This window comes from Pestalotiopsis fici (genome assembly GCF_000516985.1).
Source record: "Pestalotiopsis fici W106-1 unplaced genomic scaffold PFICI_Scf_9, whole genome shotgun sequence".
In the NCBI taxonomy this organism is placed as follows: Eukaryota; Fungi; Ascomycota; class Sordariomycetes; order Amphisphaeriales; family Sporocadaceae; genus Pestalotiopsis; species Pestalotiopsis fici.
Window position 1 is genome coordinate 1,882,801 of NW_006917099.1, and position 15,036 is coordinate 1,897,836.

General features: G+C 47.8%; 6 protein-coding genes across 6 annotated transcripts; 3 read left to right on the forward strand and 3 right to left on the reverse strand.

Annotated features, from left to right (window-relative positions):
• Positions 1 to 1,371: 1,371 nt before the first annotated feature.
• Positions 1,372 to 2,067, reverse strand: PFICI_11989 (uncharacterized protein; the record flags this gene model as incomplete). The annotated part of the gene is made up of 1 exon (XM_007840570.1): positions 1,372 to 2,067. One exon carries the CDS (start codon positions 2,065 to 2,067, stop codon positions 1,372 to 1,374), a length of 696 nt encoding a protein of 231 aa, XP_007838761.1.
• A 905-nt stretch (positions 2,068 to 2,972) lies between these two features.
• On the forward strand, positions 2,973 to 4,211 carry PFICI_11990 (uncharacterized protein; the record flags this gene model as incomplete). Its single annotated transcript, XM_007840571.1, has 3 exons — positions 2,973 to 3,650; positions 3,707 to 4,126; positions 4,179 to 4,211. The coding sequence occupies 3 exons, from the start codon at positions 2,973 to 2,975 to the stop codon at positions 4,209 to 4,211; spliced, it is 1,131 nt and encodes a 376-aa protein (XP_007838762.1).
• Positions 4,212 to 4,262: 51 nt separating this feature from the next.
• PFICI_11991 (uncharacterized protein) lies at positions 4,263 to 6,349 on the reverse strand (the record flags this gene model as incomplete). The annotated part of the gene is made up of 5 exons (XM_007840572.1): positions 4,263 to 4,469; positions 4,533 to 4,706; positions 4,768 to 5,938; positions 5,990 to 6,080; positions 6,139 to 6,349. The coding sequence occupies 5 exons, from the start codon at positions 6,347 to 6,349 to the stop codon at positions 4,263 to 4,265; spliced, it is 1,854 nt and encodes a 617-aa protein (XP_007838763.1).
• Positions 6,350 to 8,227: 1,878 nt separating this feature from the next.
• On the forward strand, positions 8,228 to 11,309 carry PFICI_11992 (uncharacterized protein; the record flags this gene model as incomplete). Its single annotated transcript, XM_007840573.1, has 6 exons — positions 8,228 to 8,809; positions 8,870 to 9,216; positions 9,303 to 9,475; positions 9,524 to 10,530; positions 10,602 to 11,158; positions 11,219 to 11,309. 6 exons carry the CDS (start codon positions 8,228 to 8,230, stop codon positions 11,307 to 11,309), a joined length of 2,757 nt encoding a protein of 918 aa, XP_007838764.1.
• A 205-nt stretch (positions 11,310 to 11,514) lies between these two features.
• Positions 11,515 to 11,885, reverse strand: PFICI_11993 (uncharacterized protein; the record flags this gene model as incomplete). Its single annotated transcript, XM_007840574.1, has 2 exons — positions 11,515 to 11,716; positions 11,776 to 11,885. 2 exons carry the CDS (start codon positions 11,883 to 11,885, stop codon positions 11,515 to 11,517), a joined length of 312 nt encoding a protein of 103 aa, XP_007838765.1.
• A 1,073-nt stretch (positions 11,886 to 12,958) lies between these two features.
• On the forward strand, positions 12,959 to 14,189 carry PFICI_11994 (uncharacterized protein; the record flags this gene model as incomplete). Its single annotated transcript, XM_007840575.1, has 2 exons — positions 12,959 to 13,338; positions 13,397 to 14,189. 2 exons carry the CDS (start codon positions 12,959 to 12,961, stop codon positions 14,187 to 14,189), a joined length of 1,173 nt encoding a protein of 390 aa, XP_007838766.1.
• Positions 14,190 to 15,036: the final 847 nt, after the last annotated feature.

Sequence of the window (15,036 nt, forward strand, 5' to 3'; positions counted from 1 at the left end):
GGCGCAGGTGTTCATCCTCTATTGGAGCATTATGTTGTGCACAGCCATGGAGACGCATGTAATGATAGTCAAAGTGAGGGGAACCAGGAGCCGGCCAACCAGTCTGCAGTTCCTGGTGTGCAGAAAGTCCTCCTTGACACCCTTTTGAAGTTGCAAAGATATCAGGCGCAAACTCGTGGTGGCGCATGCCAGGCTTTGCTGCTGCAAAGCATTGTGTAAGAACTCTTGGCGATGAGTTTCTTCGTGAAGGAGATTTCTACACAAAATCAGGATGTTGGATGAGGTGGTTCTTGCGAGGGGCTCCCGTTGAGAAATATAAAAAGCTTACCTACAACTCAGGCATCATTTGTGCCGTAAGCGAACGCTAATATAAGCGAAAAAAAAAAGATGCATTCAGTGACGTATAGTAGCAATTAATTTGCCTGCGAATACAAAGCTATCTCTCATTGAGGTCACGCTTAAGCTAGGTTAATTTTCTTGCCAACCACCTAACGAAGCTCGCTATAGTTGGGCCTTTTCTTAAGTCGCAGGTATGATGCTCCAACCCCAGTCTCGGCTGTGGCTTTGCAGCCTGTCTGCCTAAAACAAACACAACCTGACCGAAGCATTGCTTGTAGATTGGTAGATAAGGTTACCCCTCATGGATTTAGCTGTCCACATGACTCCTTCTTTTAAAAGAAAAAAAAAATCCCGAAATTGTGTTTCTATCGTGCGCAAATATGATTGCAGCTTTGTTCTGTATCCGACTACATCAAGTATTAAGTGATGCCGTTTCCGCGGATATAATAATTATCGTGATATTCCGCTAAGCTATATCACAAAAGTGGGAGCTCCACACCCAGCTTAGGCTAGTGTAGCGATATACTGAGATGGGGAACGAAAACCAAACACCAAACCACCCCTCACTAGGACCACAGCCTGGTGGCCAAAGCCCTTGTATGATTTTGATCAGTCAATGAAAGACGGGATCTTCACATGCATGTTTCTTAAGTGACGATATAATAGAGAAACTCATATAAAAGTGTATTGAAAGTGCATGTGTAAATTGGAAGACGAGTGTTGTTGTGATGATCTCACCTGAGCCGATATGTGAAGGGGGAACTAAAGACGAGATGATCGAGGAAGCATTAAAAGTTGTCTGAGTTGATCTCTAGTCTACAAAAGAGAGGTGCTGAAGAGCGACTATATACCCAAGCAGGTGATCTGCGGTGGGCACTGACTACGTCAGTACGACACTTCCAAAATACACAAACGAGCTAGAACTGCTACAGGACCAACACGCCATACAACCTCGTAGGTGATTTCGCGCTTCACATACCCCCCTACGCTTCTCCTCCGTCTCAAATTCTCCCTCTCCCATTTTGCACTTATTCAAAGCGCTACAAATATTGCGCTGATTCCAAATACGGCAGAAACCAGCATTGCACTATTCATCTGCGTGGCCGATAATGCCACTGAGACAAACGTAGAAGTCACTGTAGCCACCGGCGAGGACGCTGTAGTCGTTGTATTGGAGGACGTGCCTGAAACTAGAAAGTAGTTTACCGCATAAGGAAGACCAAGGCCCGTCTGATTGGCAAATGCCTGAGGATTGAATCCAGCTCTACTGATGGGTATATCGGCATCGTAGTTGATACTCGTCGCGAACTTTTCTGGCTGGGAGAAGGCGAGAAACAAATATCGGTGCGTCTCCCCAGCTGGTGGTGATGGGCCAACATAAACCGCAAGACTTGTCGAGTTGAAAATGGTGCCATCATCGCGAACAGCACCGTCTTGATATAGCCAGTGCAACAATCCAGATTGATTGTTCAGAGTACCATCGAGATCCGCTAGCAACACAACATATGTATCGTTTCTATTATGAATTGGCAACATGAGGCTTGGAGCAGTTGAAACAGTGGAAGTTTCAATGGTCATGCCCGGGGTAATTGAAGTGTTGCCATATAGGACACCAAGAAGGCTGTCACAAGAAGGAGTGAAACCGGGTGGTGTCGTGGTCCCGGCTACGACAGCATTTGCCAGTGTCCAAGTGAGAAGCATGTTCGTAAACAGTGGAATTTGAAACATTTTGTATGAGTGCTATATTGTTGATGATCGGATAATCAGTGAGGATTGTTGTAGTGAGATTTTGTTTTGTATCATGTCTCAAGTTGGTGCGAGTTCTTGATAATTTATACTTCATCCCTCTTTGCATCATCGTCACGCTCCTTCACCCAAACCTGCAGCCGTGTAATCAATTATAGCGACCACAACTAGCTTGGCGACGTACTTGTCCAAGAATGGAAGCTTTCGCTATCGGTTGTGGGCCACTTTTCATTATCGTTGTGTCAAAATGTAGGAATAAGTGGAGCGCTTCTCCACACATGTATATATCTTTGACCATCCAACCTCTATTGGATGTGAACAACTCAACTAATACATCAACTATTACCCATACCTATCGTATCTTTTAACACGTTGCTTGTCAATAGGATCCATCTTTTGAACAAGATTGGTACCTACACTACGACAGATATGGTAACATTCGCTAGCGTTGTAGATATAGACAGGCCTCATGTCGTGCTATAATCACGATAGGCCATGAGAATCCTTCAATCCTTCTCTAGTGCTATGCTTGGCGAATCACACGTGGGGGATTTAAGCTCTATACAGACGGATTTAAGCCCTGCGCGGACGGATTTAAAGCCTTCCACGGAGCAGGTTCTGAAAAGGTTAATTCCATTCAAATTGTTTACACTCGGGTTTAAGTGTAAGTATTGGAATTATCTTCGTGTACGGGGGAAACTCGTGATTGTGCCCACCTAGGTGAGAAGCTTGCAGTCAAACAATATTCTCCCATCAGGCACTTCAAGTCATCCATCTCCAGAATTCGGCCCTGTTCCCCAGGTTATACTACGTCGAACTGTCACTCCGTGCAGTCTTGTAAGAACTGAGCTTTATCGAGATCATACGTCCAGCTGTACAGTCTCAAAATGCCTCGTCGAAGTCGAGGCTGCCAGGAGTGTCGGAATAGGCGAATCGGGTGCGATCAGTCCAGGCCTACTTGTCGGCAATGCGCTGTGACGAATCGAGCCTGCTCTGGCGCAAAGCTTGATACCATCATCATTGACCAAACCGAGGCTGTTACAACTAGATGCCAGAGCAGAGCAACTGGCGGAACACAACGTCTTGCACGGCTTCCCAAGGTGCCTTCGCCTCGTGCGATTTGGCTGAGCTACTACGTATCTCGGTTCATTCAATTCATGTCCTTGCACACCGGAGGACCAACAATGTCGCCGTTGCTGGACGAACTTGGCGCCATGCCAGTCAACGAGACATCATCCACCTTAAAATTATCTCTTTACGCAGTCTCTGCTGTCTACTGTGGTGTAGCAGCTCACGATCAGTCGTTGGTCTCAGCGGCCGTCGAGGTTTATGGTAGAGCAATTGTGCAGCACCATACAGCTATCACGCAGAGCGCTTTGGCACCTAGCATAACTACGATTTCCACAACGCTGCTTTTATCCCTCTTTGAGACGGTATGGCCGACTGGTCCAAATGGATACTCATGGCACATGAGGGCAGTACAGAAGTTGTTGGCATTGGCGAGGGTGGAGCTTGCCAGCAGTCAATTCATGAGGCAAAATGCCGTGCATTTCCAGTATCAAACAGTATGTCAATCTGGATAACATTTTCACAACGTGTCACTCACACTTATGATGAGAAGCTTTTCACGATGGTGACTACTCCAGAAGTTGATGCTGCCGCCAGCTGGGATAGCGAGTGTTGGAGTGACCTGTGTTGGTTTCAACTCAAACAAGACCAGTCTACTCCTAACGTCTCGGATCGTCTGACATACCAATTGTTTAGACTCGGAGAGGTTTTCGTGCAACGGAGCCGCAATAACAGCACTATCAATAACACAAAAGTCCGAGTTGCGGAAATAATGATCAGCATTGACAAGCTATGGGATGACTACCAGGCTGACTTGATGGCACAAGACAGCACCTTGCCGATTAGCAGCTTGAAAGGGGTGAGGTATACGAACGAATTAACAGCCATGACAGTCGCACACTTTGCGGCCGCGCAAATCATGGCAAGCGTTCTCATGACACCGAGACAAGAGCCCGTGCAGCTTGACGAAGACGTTTGTGGCATTATTTTGGCATGCTGCTCGTTCTTGAGAACACAAGCAACAGGCTCCTTTAGCTTTCGCCTATTATTTCCCTTGACCCTGGTGAGAATATATACCGCTTCGGATGACTACCTACCTGTAGCATTTCTTATCCAGCCGCATGATTATTTTCCTCTTCTTTCCGCCGATCCCTCCTCATGTTGTACCAGACACCAAGCCACACTCCAAGCGTTGCAATCATGAGTGGGAAGCACAGACACGAGAAGAAAGCAAATGCGTCCCCGCGATAGCTCCACCCGCCCTCCATATCATCAGGTGCATCCTTCCACCAGAATACACCGCTCTGGAAGAAGGTCTACTCCGTTTGGAATTAACTCAGCTGATTGAACCAAGAAAAAGCTAGCCAGCATATGCTTACTGCGACAAATGTGCCTGGAAGGAATATCAAGGTGACAATGGTAATGATGTGCATCGATGCCGTCTCCTGTGCCGTCTTGTACGCAATAGTCTGCATTTTCTTTGCCGAAGTCTCAGCACTTTCTGCAAATGTTTGCCCGATTTGAATATTTCGGTACTGTAAAAGACCGTCGTACTGTTTTTGAAAAGAAATATTAGCAAAAAAAGTCAACTTGGTAGTGTGGTTGGCGACTAACCAATTTTTGCCCCTCGGAAAGCTGCGCTGCAAGAGATTGCAACTGTATCTTCCTTGTCTCAAGCCCCCTTACAATGTTTGTAACTTCTTGCCCGAAATGTCTGATCTCTAGCTCGTATTTCTGCGCCATACTGGGGTGCACTTTAAGCAATGAGCCGGTTAGACTGCTATAGTATGCAGATATTTCACGGAGAACTGTGATGTTCAGTTGCACCGCCAACACCCATCGCTCGATCCTTTCTCCCCACAGCTGCAGCGCTTGTAGTTCGCTGACACGGAATTGATCCAGAGTGAGCAAGGGATGCTGCATAGGTTGAGGTTTCCGATCGGGCTGAGGTTTTCGGTCGACAGAATTGCCCACAGGCGCCGCCATTTCCACGTCGTCTATAGACTTTTGTGGCCCAAACAATGACTCACGCAGTGCCAGCACGTATCTGTGCGGAGCTTGCACTAAGTGGTGCATGAGTCCTGATGAGGCTCGTGGAGCGGTTCCTCGTGTTTGTCTTGAAATCGTTGAGTTCATCGTGGTGGCTCTTCTGAGGAGGTGCTCGGGTACCGTAGATTTTGTATCGTCGATTTCGGCGAGCCGTGCTTTTTGCAGAATTTCGTTGATCGCGACCTCCATATCATTTATGCACCACCTCCAGTTTTCGTCACACCATAATAAATAGATCAAGTGTGTTGACAGAGCTGCTGCAAATAAACGATACACTCGAAATTCCTGCTCCAGTCCCGGTATGCCTAGATTCAGATGTGACGTGCTGTCCTTGATTCTGTTTTTGAATTCATCGTTTGCTTTGATATTGCACCAAAATGACTGTCCAGTCTCGACGTCAAAGGAGTGGTATACAGCGGTTTGCCGCAAGTTCCACTTCCACTTGTTTTGGTTACTTGAACTTGTATCATATTCCATGGATCTCAATAGATAGGACATTCGTAGATCGCGTCCAGACAGACGTAGTTCGGGAATAGCAATCAGACTACCCTCATCCAGGTCAATGGTATGAGAACTTTTGAAGTGAGCAAGGCAAAGGTCCAATGGCTTCTCCTGGTCACCAAATGTATACAGGGATTCCAAAAATGAAGCGTCAACTTGGTGAAATGTGAAACACGACTTGAGCATGTCCGAAGAACAGTTTAGAGGAGATCTCGAATCATTCGCCTTGAAAAATCTACCGCAAATTAGACGAGGCAAAAAGCGTAAGAGCCAAAGCGATACCTACACATGCCTAATGTCCCATTGGGTTGCCTCATGCTGCATATGTTGAAGCTGTGTATCGCATGTGCGGAAATGATTCATTTTCAAGTTTATTGCTATACTTAATATTAACGCGGACGACCAAGAAAGGGGAAGCAGCAAATTGTTCCCTACATTTTTCGGCATCAATCTCAAAGATGTCAGTCAAGTGCTCCTCCGGATCATCGTTGAACAGCCTTTCGTCATTTTCTTCCAAGTACTTTGCATGCTTTTTGAGTATATGCACCTCATGTGGTCGCGGCTCGCGCAGCTGAGTATTGGGGTATACTCCCGGGTTCGCGCATAGTGTCCTGTGGCGTTGGAATTGACTTGATGGGGCGACCATCGTGTAAAAGTGGAGAACAATACGCCTCAAGCATATGTACTACCTTGACGTAGGTATGTAGGTACTAGCTAACATAAGAATCTGTAAACTACGGGAACCTTCGAGATCAGTTCGACATTTGTACAATATATCATAACAGGAAAAAGCACAGCCTCGACACCCATTACAAGAGTGCCTTGGATCTACAGAACCCGAAGAACGCCTCATCATCCTGTCAACGGACAGCCCCCGCCTGGCATACCGGTTTCGAACATGGTTACACAGAAACAGCCCAGTCAATCAAAAATCGGTGGCAGGTCAACACCCTCACACACAGCCACCCCTGTCTCACGCGCCTACGGCTGACATGGCCGGCCAGATGGATGGCGCCCAGGGGGGGGGGGGCCAGGCGCACTCGTCCTTCGGCGAGTGATCACCCATGGCATGTGGGACATGATGCATATATGTGCTTTCATCCCTCCCTATCAATCCCACAGCCTGATCATCGTTGACGTGGAGGCACAAATCTGTCTTTTCCCTTGAGCCTCCTGATGGCCCTTTTTTCGTCCTTTGTCAAGTGAATTAGCTGTGCTAATCTTGTGCTCACTGCCACGTTGCGTTTACTTACAGCCCCAAGTGCCTCGGGCGCCCACACATTGAAACCATCACCATATTCCTTTTTCTGTTCTCGCTTTTTAGTACTCATAGGATCACTATCGCCGATACCTTTGTACTGACCTTGACAATAATGCCATCTATCGCAGACTGCCCGTAATTACTATATCGCCATCTAAGGTATTGTAGAAGCACTTGTTCGAGTACGCGATATTCGTCGATGGTGGACCAGACGGAAGTGGCTTCCCCAGTATAGTAGTCAGCCATATTGCTAGGCAAACCAACAAAGTAGAAAAACTGGGATCAATTGACTTAGGCAGATTGGGTTGGTAATCTCTATTAAATGATCGCCTCGGCGCGGGATGCTGTGCAAAATACCCCGCTGTGCCACCTGCCCACACCCCAAACGCAGAGCCTTATGGTTGAGTACGGCAGTACATGCAACTGCATTTCATCAATCTTAGCAGGCTGTATTAAGAGGAGGGTAGTACAGGCATTCGAGCGATTTTTCATGCAATTTAATGCAAACGGTAGGTGGACGATATCTTGGGTATAGGCCGACGGTTTGATTGAATTGTCGTTTGTATATATCCTCATCTTGGGCCTTGCGATTATCATTCTTTGTCTGGGCAGCGCACCGTCCAAACCATCGGTGTCGTTAGTTTTTCTGAAATCAAATCACAAGGCTGTAGGATTCGAAACTGTGCAGCTTGGCTGATCACTTCCCGTCAGTCACCCATGCCAATGCAAGAAAGTACCATGGCGCATCACCAGCAGCCAATACGGAGCTGCAGATAGGTGGCAATAATGCATTTGATCCCTGTAAGGACTGCTGAGGACTCGGTAAGCAGCTTGCCAGTGTACATACCTACCTAGTATAAACAAGTTGACCAGGGTCCAAGTCGATTTACACTTACCTACGCCTCCAGCCTTTACCGAGTTGGTGTGTGGTTGCAGCCTACTGTCAGAGTTGCGTTCCTCTTTGAGCAATGGGTGCGCAGGATCGTAATAAGTAGAACCAGTGCTCCAAATGCTGCTGCTAGGCTTTTCGCATGGCAAAACCGTCAATCTTCTTGGTTAAGCGATTCCTGTCATCGCAATTGCAGCGTCATCCCACGAACTTTTGCCCCGTCGTTCAAGCTCTAACGTTTTGTTTTCATTCAACTGCTTTCCAGAAACATTGTCGCTTAGGCCGGACGGCACTGCGGATGGTGATTGATCATCCGAAAAAATGCTGATCATTCTAAAGTTTGCCATACAGAGAGGTTATTCACCTTCACCAATATGCCTCCTCGGATGAGTTACGGTGCGGGTGCGCACCACCTGATGGACGAATTTGTCAAGGCCCTAGAAATGCACGCAAATGCTGAAAACTGTCGCGGAAGGAATGGACTAGACGAAACTGTCATGTTCATTCCCAACGACTTCCTATTCACTTACTGGACCGAAGATATCATACGCGACTTACTGCTTAGTTTGTCGGGTGCAGCCACCTACGATACCTCGATAATCCTCAGCGAGTATATCATTGTCTTCTCCATCCTCACAAAGATGTACAAGTCCGACTGGATAAGTCATTTCGTCGAGAAACAGATCAAAGACAGCTCCCTACCTCTGCGGCCTGACTCCAACATGCCAAAGTCGTGGACTGATCAACGTCATATGGAAGATCTCTGGAAGGACTTTATCAACGAGCAATGGATGTTTTGCCCGTACACTTTTGACCGTTTATCTAATGCAGAACTATCGGAAAGCTATATTCTACCGATACAAAGCAAAGAATGCTTGCAAGACAAAGCGGTGGATGGTGATTTGGCAATCCTTTACAAAGTCAAGCTACATCCATCTTGCAGGGGGAGTCTATCGGTAAGTCAAAGACGAGCATAGGTGCACATTTCAATGTTACTAAGAGTCAAAACTTTACAGGAGTACGTGGTCTTCAAAGAATACCAGAGGGAAGATCCTATTGCAGCCGCGACTTACGAGAAGGAGATATCAATCTACAAAACACTAAAGCCGGGTTCGTCAGCCTTCAAGCACATTATTGAATACTACGGTTCATTCCAAATATTGGCATCCGGAAAAAGGACCATTATGCTCGAATATGCCGACGGTAGCGACCTATCGGCTTGGTTTAAAGAATTGAAACCCCCGTCCGAGGTGGAACATCTCACTGCTTTTTGGGCCAACTTCTTTGACCTTCTCTTGGGACTTGAGGCAATACACAATCTCGTGCCGCCACACTCGGGCAGAGAAAGCTGGTATCTAGAAGGGTAACCATACACTCCCTCCAACACACACACGCACTCACGCGAGATTCGTGCGTCGTGTCGAAAGTCGTAAGCTAATTTGAGCTCAGGATCCATCAAGACATTCGACCTCACAACATTTTGCTGGTCAAAAAGCCATCTAGCAGCCACCCGTATGATGTAACATTCAAGTTAGTTGATTTTGGCACGGGATACATCAAGAAGCAATCCTTGGATCAATTCCGCGAGACGCATCGAGATAATTTTGGAAATGCCACTTATTGTAAGCTATAGCTTGATCTGTGGTCGAGTACAGGCTAACAACGTACAGCATCACCGGAAAGCTTAAATGATAGGCTGCAGCCAGAGTCTGATGTCTGGGCGCTTGGAGCTCTTGCCAGTGAGACACTCGTCTGGTCCATTCAAGGCTGGAAAGGCGTTGAAAATTACTGTAATCTAAGAGCGGCCAAAATGGTGCAAGGACTACCAGAAACCCACCGTGGATGTTTCCATAATGGCATTCACAGACTACCAATCATCGACGATCATCATCGCGAGGTTTTGAAGGGCAGGCTTGCGGAAGACAACATTTCTCCGTTGGTCAGCAAGATGATACTCGAGCACATGTTGGTCGAGCACCCAAGTGCTCTTGAAGGGAGAGCCTCTCCGAATCCTCAATTTCGTCGTAGAGCCAGAGAAACACATCGTCTTTGGAAGATGAAGCTTCAAATGATTCCCTTGGCTCGCCCTTACTCGACTGATGATGTCAGGGGTCGACTGCACCATACCGTTACAGAACCAGTGCTAGCTACGATAGTAACAGCGGACGACTTCTTACAACAGTCCGAATTCGACCCCGATGAATCTTCAGCAATGAGTAGGTACTCTTCAGTGACCTACAGAAGGCCTGAAGGACCCATAAATAGTTTCCATGAGAGCTATGATGCGCACTCCGTGCGTCGAGGTCCTAGTCAGCACTATCGGCCACGAAATCCAATTCTGCAAAACGAGGACTCCTTTGAGAGATTGCCCATGCACTTGCTGAGCCCCAAGCCCGACAGAAGCTCTCTCATCAGAGATCTGATGAATCAGATGGTTCAAACCGCCGAGGGCACGAACACGCAGCAGGATCCGCCTCGTTTTGACAATGACACCATTACGATTAACACAATCTACGACAAGTTCATCGCGCGAAAAGATGGAAAAGGTAGAGTTGGAGCTGCATTTTCAAAGTTTACTGGATCGTCGAGTGATCAGAAAGATCCACTCAAGGTTCACCCAGACCTTGGCCTGGCAATATCGAAACTCAAGAACTCGGGCAGCAGCGGCAGAGAACAGGTATGCTTTTAGCCATCATCAGAGATCTTCATTGTGATGATAGAGTTTTCGACTAATAATTCTTATTGCAGGTGTTCCTTATCGATGATTCTAAGAGCATGAGCCGTTTTCAGACTTCCATCGCCAAAACTGTCCGTGTACTAGCCTATCTAATCAAGAAAGGCGACGTGGATCCAGATCGAAGTATTGAACTCCGCTTCGCATCGCAAATAGGTGACAAGAAACAAAACGCCAAGTCAACGCCTCTTGAAGATGCCATAAATGACTGGCCGTTTGAAGATTCAGTCTGCGAAATGGGAACGGCGCTCGAGGCCCTCCTTCTCGACCTTCTTCCTAAGCGTTATGCGGCGGATCCGAAGCCTGTCAGCGTCTATGTGCTTACAAACGCCCTGTGGAGTGACAAGACCCCGACATCGCTCTGTGGTGTCGATGAAGCCATTGAAAAGGCTCTACGACACCTCGACAATGTTAACGTTGAACTTGGTAAAAAGTGGCTGGGTATCCAGTTTATCGGATTCTTCAATAACAAACCATCATCCGAGAACACGATTGGAAGGCGCCGACTTGAATTTCTAGATGACAAGCTTGGCGAACTCTTTGAAGCCTTGGATCTGAAATTTACACGAAAGTAAGTGACCATTCTGAACGCATCTCCGGGCCGGACTCCGAGCACTAACAGTAGTACTAGGGATATTGTTGATACGCGTGAATCGGATGATGATATAAGAGACATCCTTCTTGGCGCTGTTTCCGACGTGTGGGATAAGAAAAAGGGTTAAACAGCGCATTCCAAGGCACAAGTAAATCCATCCATGCGATTTGTACTTGTAATCATAATTCATGTCAATATTTGCTGCAAGGGAATAGACTTTACAAAGTAACATGAAACGAAAATGGAGATTCAGCAGTCATCATGATGCTCAAATGCTCAATTGAAGATTCATGAGCTTACTGTGGTTACGATGAATACACGTATTGACGCCCTTACTCTGCGGCGCGCCTATTAGCATAGATGATTTCTGCAGCCTGCTCTGCCATGGCGAATGTAGGGACCTGAAGATGTCCACTGATCGGTACCGGGAAGACCGAGGCGTCAACAATGCGGAGACTCTTGACTCCCTTGACATTCAAGTCATTGTCTACCATCTTTCCCATTGCCGCGGTTCCCATGGGATGATAGCTCGTGCTGTCAAACGTTAGCAAACCAAACCCTCGAATAACAAAACAAGGTGCACAGAATCTCACCCAATTTGCGCTCTAATACGCGCATCAATGTACTCGTCGCTTGAGTTCACTGATAAAGTCTCATTAGACCCTGTAGTGCCAACCTCACCGTCTAGAATCTCGCGGCCCATGATGGTCTTATTGCCAGACGCAAAATGAAGCTGCAATTTGACTCCCTCCCTGGCAACATACCGATCAACAGCTATCGTACTGACGTAGTCAGTACCCACCGTAGATCACCTGCGTGGGTATATAGTCGCTCTTTAGCACCTCTCTTTTGTAGACTAGAGATCAACTCAGACAACTTTCAATGCTTCCTCGATCATCTCGTCTTCAGTTCCCCCTTCACATATCGGCTCAGGTGAGAGGAAGTATAACAAAAAATGTGGCAAGATAGTATCAAGCATTGATCCAAACTTTTTAGCTTGATTCACCATCTCAGATACTTTGTTACCTTGATGCTGTGGACTCTCAGGATAGATGAGTTGAGGATAGCCCAAAACGTACTCGACGATGAGCTCGTGCCCCCGCGTGCGCCAAGGCCACGATATTCCAGAGTCGGATCTCCCCGGGACTTTGAGAAAATCGTGAAAAGTCTATGGCAGATCCCTCCTCGTTTTTATTATGGGGCTTGGATGTAATGGATATACACGGAACATGGACGCTGGGCCGTTGATCATGGACGTGGCAGAAGTTTTGTGAGCCCTTTGTTGTCACTCTAATAAGCTCAGCAGACGTGGTGGTGTTGGGTCTCCTAAGGCCCCTGTTGGTCTCCCCAGGTCCCTTATTTCGCTTGCAGCCAATTCCCCACTCCACTGCGCGGGACGGCAAATTTATGCTAGTAGCCTGTAACTTTAGCGAGTAACCATGTATTGTATGGAGAGGAGCTACGCTGTGTAAAAGCTTGCAGGGCAGTATCGGACTTCTTTCTACCGAGTACATAGTTGTGGACTCACCGGGCCGCCTGAGATGATGAAGGCGATAGCCGAATCGCATAGCCCAAATTACAAGCATACGATAGTGCATCCGATCATACTGTCTATGCTTTCGGCTCGTCTGACCACTTAAGGATAAGTGTCCTACAATCCTGGCCGGCTGAGCTTGTCGCCGTTGCAATGATTTTATGAAGACATTCTTCCCCCAGTGTGGTGCTTCTAGAACCACATCAATTCTCGTTCGGTGTCAATCAAGCACAACAGCCAACATGTTTCGCGCTAGAACAGTCAACATTCTCGCGTTGGGACTCTTGTCCCCAACCCTGGCCACCAACCTTCTGGTCTCGCATTTTGGTGGGCAGATTTACTCCTTGTCCTTGAGCGAAAGTGAGGGAAATTCGGACCTGATAATATCGACCTCAACTTCCGGTTGCGGCCGCCTTCCAGCATGGTTGCAGTACGACTCGGAGACTCAGACCGCATATTGCGTTGACGAGAATTGGTCTGGCCCTGGCGTCGTTGCGTCCTTCTTAGTAGCTAGCGATGGCTCTTTGACTCAGACCGGAAATTCTTCAACGGCTGGCATGTCTGTACACAGCGCGGTCTACGGGGGAGTCAATGGTCGATCATTCGTTGTCACGTCTGAATAGTAATACTTTCGAGTCACCAAGAGACAATGTACCTTGCATAACTAACCTGCAGCGCAGCACGCCATCCACCATTACCGCATATGAGCTTCCTCTGAGTAACGAAACGGGGGCGCTCCAGACATTGGAGTTCACCATGGACGCAGCTGGTCCCAACTCCCGGCAAGATAAACCGCACCCTCATGCTGGCATCCCCGACCCCACGGGTGACTATCTGCTCGTTCCCGACCTCGGTGCCGACTTGGTCCGCATCTTCAGCATCAACCAGACTTCTGGCCAACTCACTGCCTGTGGAGCAGGAGAGGCGGAAGCTGGAAGCGGCCCACGGCACGGCGTCTTCTGGTCGTCGAGCACTTGCCGCGACAAGTTCTACACGGTGAATGAACTTGGTAATTCCGTCACAGCCTGGACGGTGTCCTACCCATTGTCGGGTTGCCCTACCTTGGTAAAGACCCAAACTCTCTCGACATACGCCGAGGGTGTGGTGCCGGGTAATACCACCAAGGCCGCCGAAATTCATATTCGCGACAACTTCCTCTATGTTTCCAATCGTGGCGACGAGACCTTTGGAACCGAGCAGGACTCGCTCGTCACCTACACCATTGATCCGAATTCTGGCAACATGACCTGGCTAGAGGCTTCTAGTGCTTATGCTTGGTACCCGCGATCCTTTCAGATCAACAAGGCTGGTGATTTAGTTGCCGTTGGAGGTCAAACCAGCAGCAATGTGGCCATCATCGCCAGGGACATCACTACCGGAAGACTGGGCGACCTCGTTGCCAATGTTTCAGTTGCAACCCGCGGTACGGCTGGCGGCGAGAATGGACTGAGCGCTGTGGTCTGGGTAGAGTAAGCAGTACGCCAGCACGTTCATGATTTGCGACTGCGTATGCTTTCCACCGCTCAGTCTTGCAGTATCTCACCTGTATATTGTATGATTTCGCCTGTATTATAGCATTGTAACATGCTCAGCGATGGGTTTGCATAGAGATGCATGTGATGTATCCTCGTATTTCAAGCTATAATGATTTTCATCAGACGTATACAATACATTTTTACAAAATTACCGGCTGCATCCCGTGCCAAGGCTCATGGATTGATCATCGATTGTCTCTCATAATGGAAATCAGCCAAATCAAGCAAGTCTGATGATGGGAATGAGTTGGGCAAGCTAGGATTACGGGAGACGCCAACGAACCTGGTTCTCATTTTTATACGATGCAAACCGCAGTTGGGAGGATAGGGGACCCCCTTTCCCATCATCCCATGCATTTTTTCGGGGACTAACATGGATGTGGATGCGAAGCGACGTTTACTGTGTAGTTCCAAACAGACTTGTCAAAGTATAATAAATGCATACCTGGCATGACAGACGCGTGTGGCTCGTGGACCCTTACTGCGGGAGATAACAGAGCCCCACCTGGAACCATGTGAGGTTGATGAACTGACTCGGCGCGTGTTCTGTTGCGAAGCTAGAGTGGGCTCCACCCCCAGGATCACCATCCGGGGGCGGGCAAGATCTTGGTTTCGCAGCATGCAGAGGGGAACAAGGTGGAATAAACTCCTTTTATGAGAACTGCCTTATGTGTCTCTTGACCCCACGGTTACCTGCTTTCAATAGGCATCGCTCTCATCCGTCAATGTCGGCCAATGCGTTGTGCTTCCGTCAGGGTAGAGGCTTGAGTATATTTGGTTGAGCC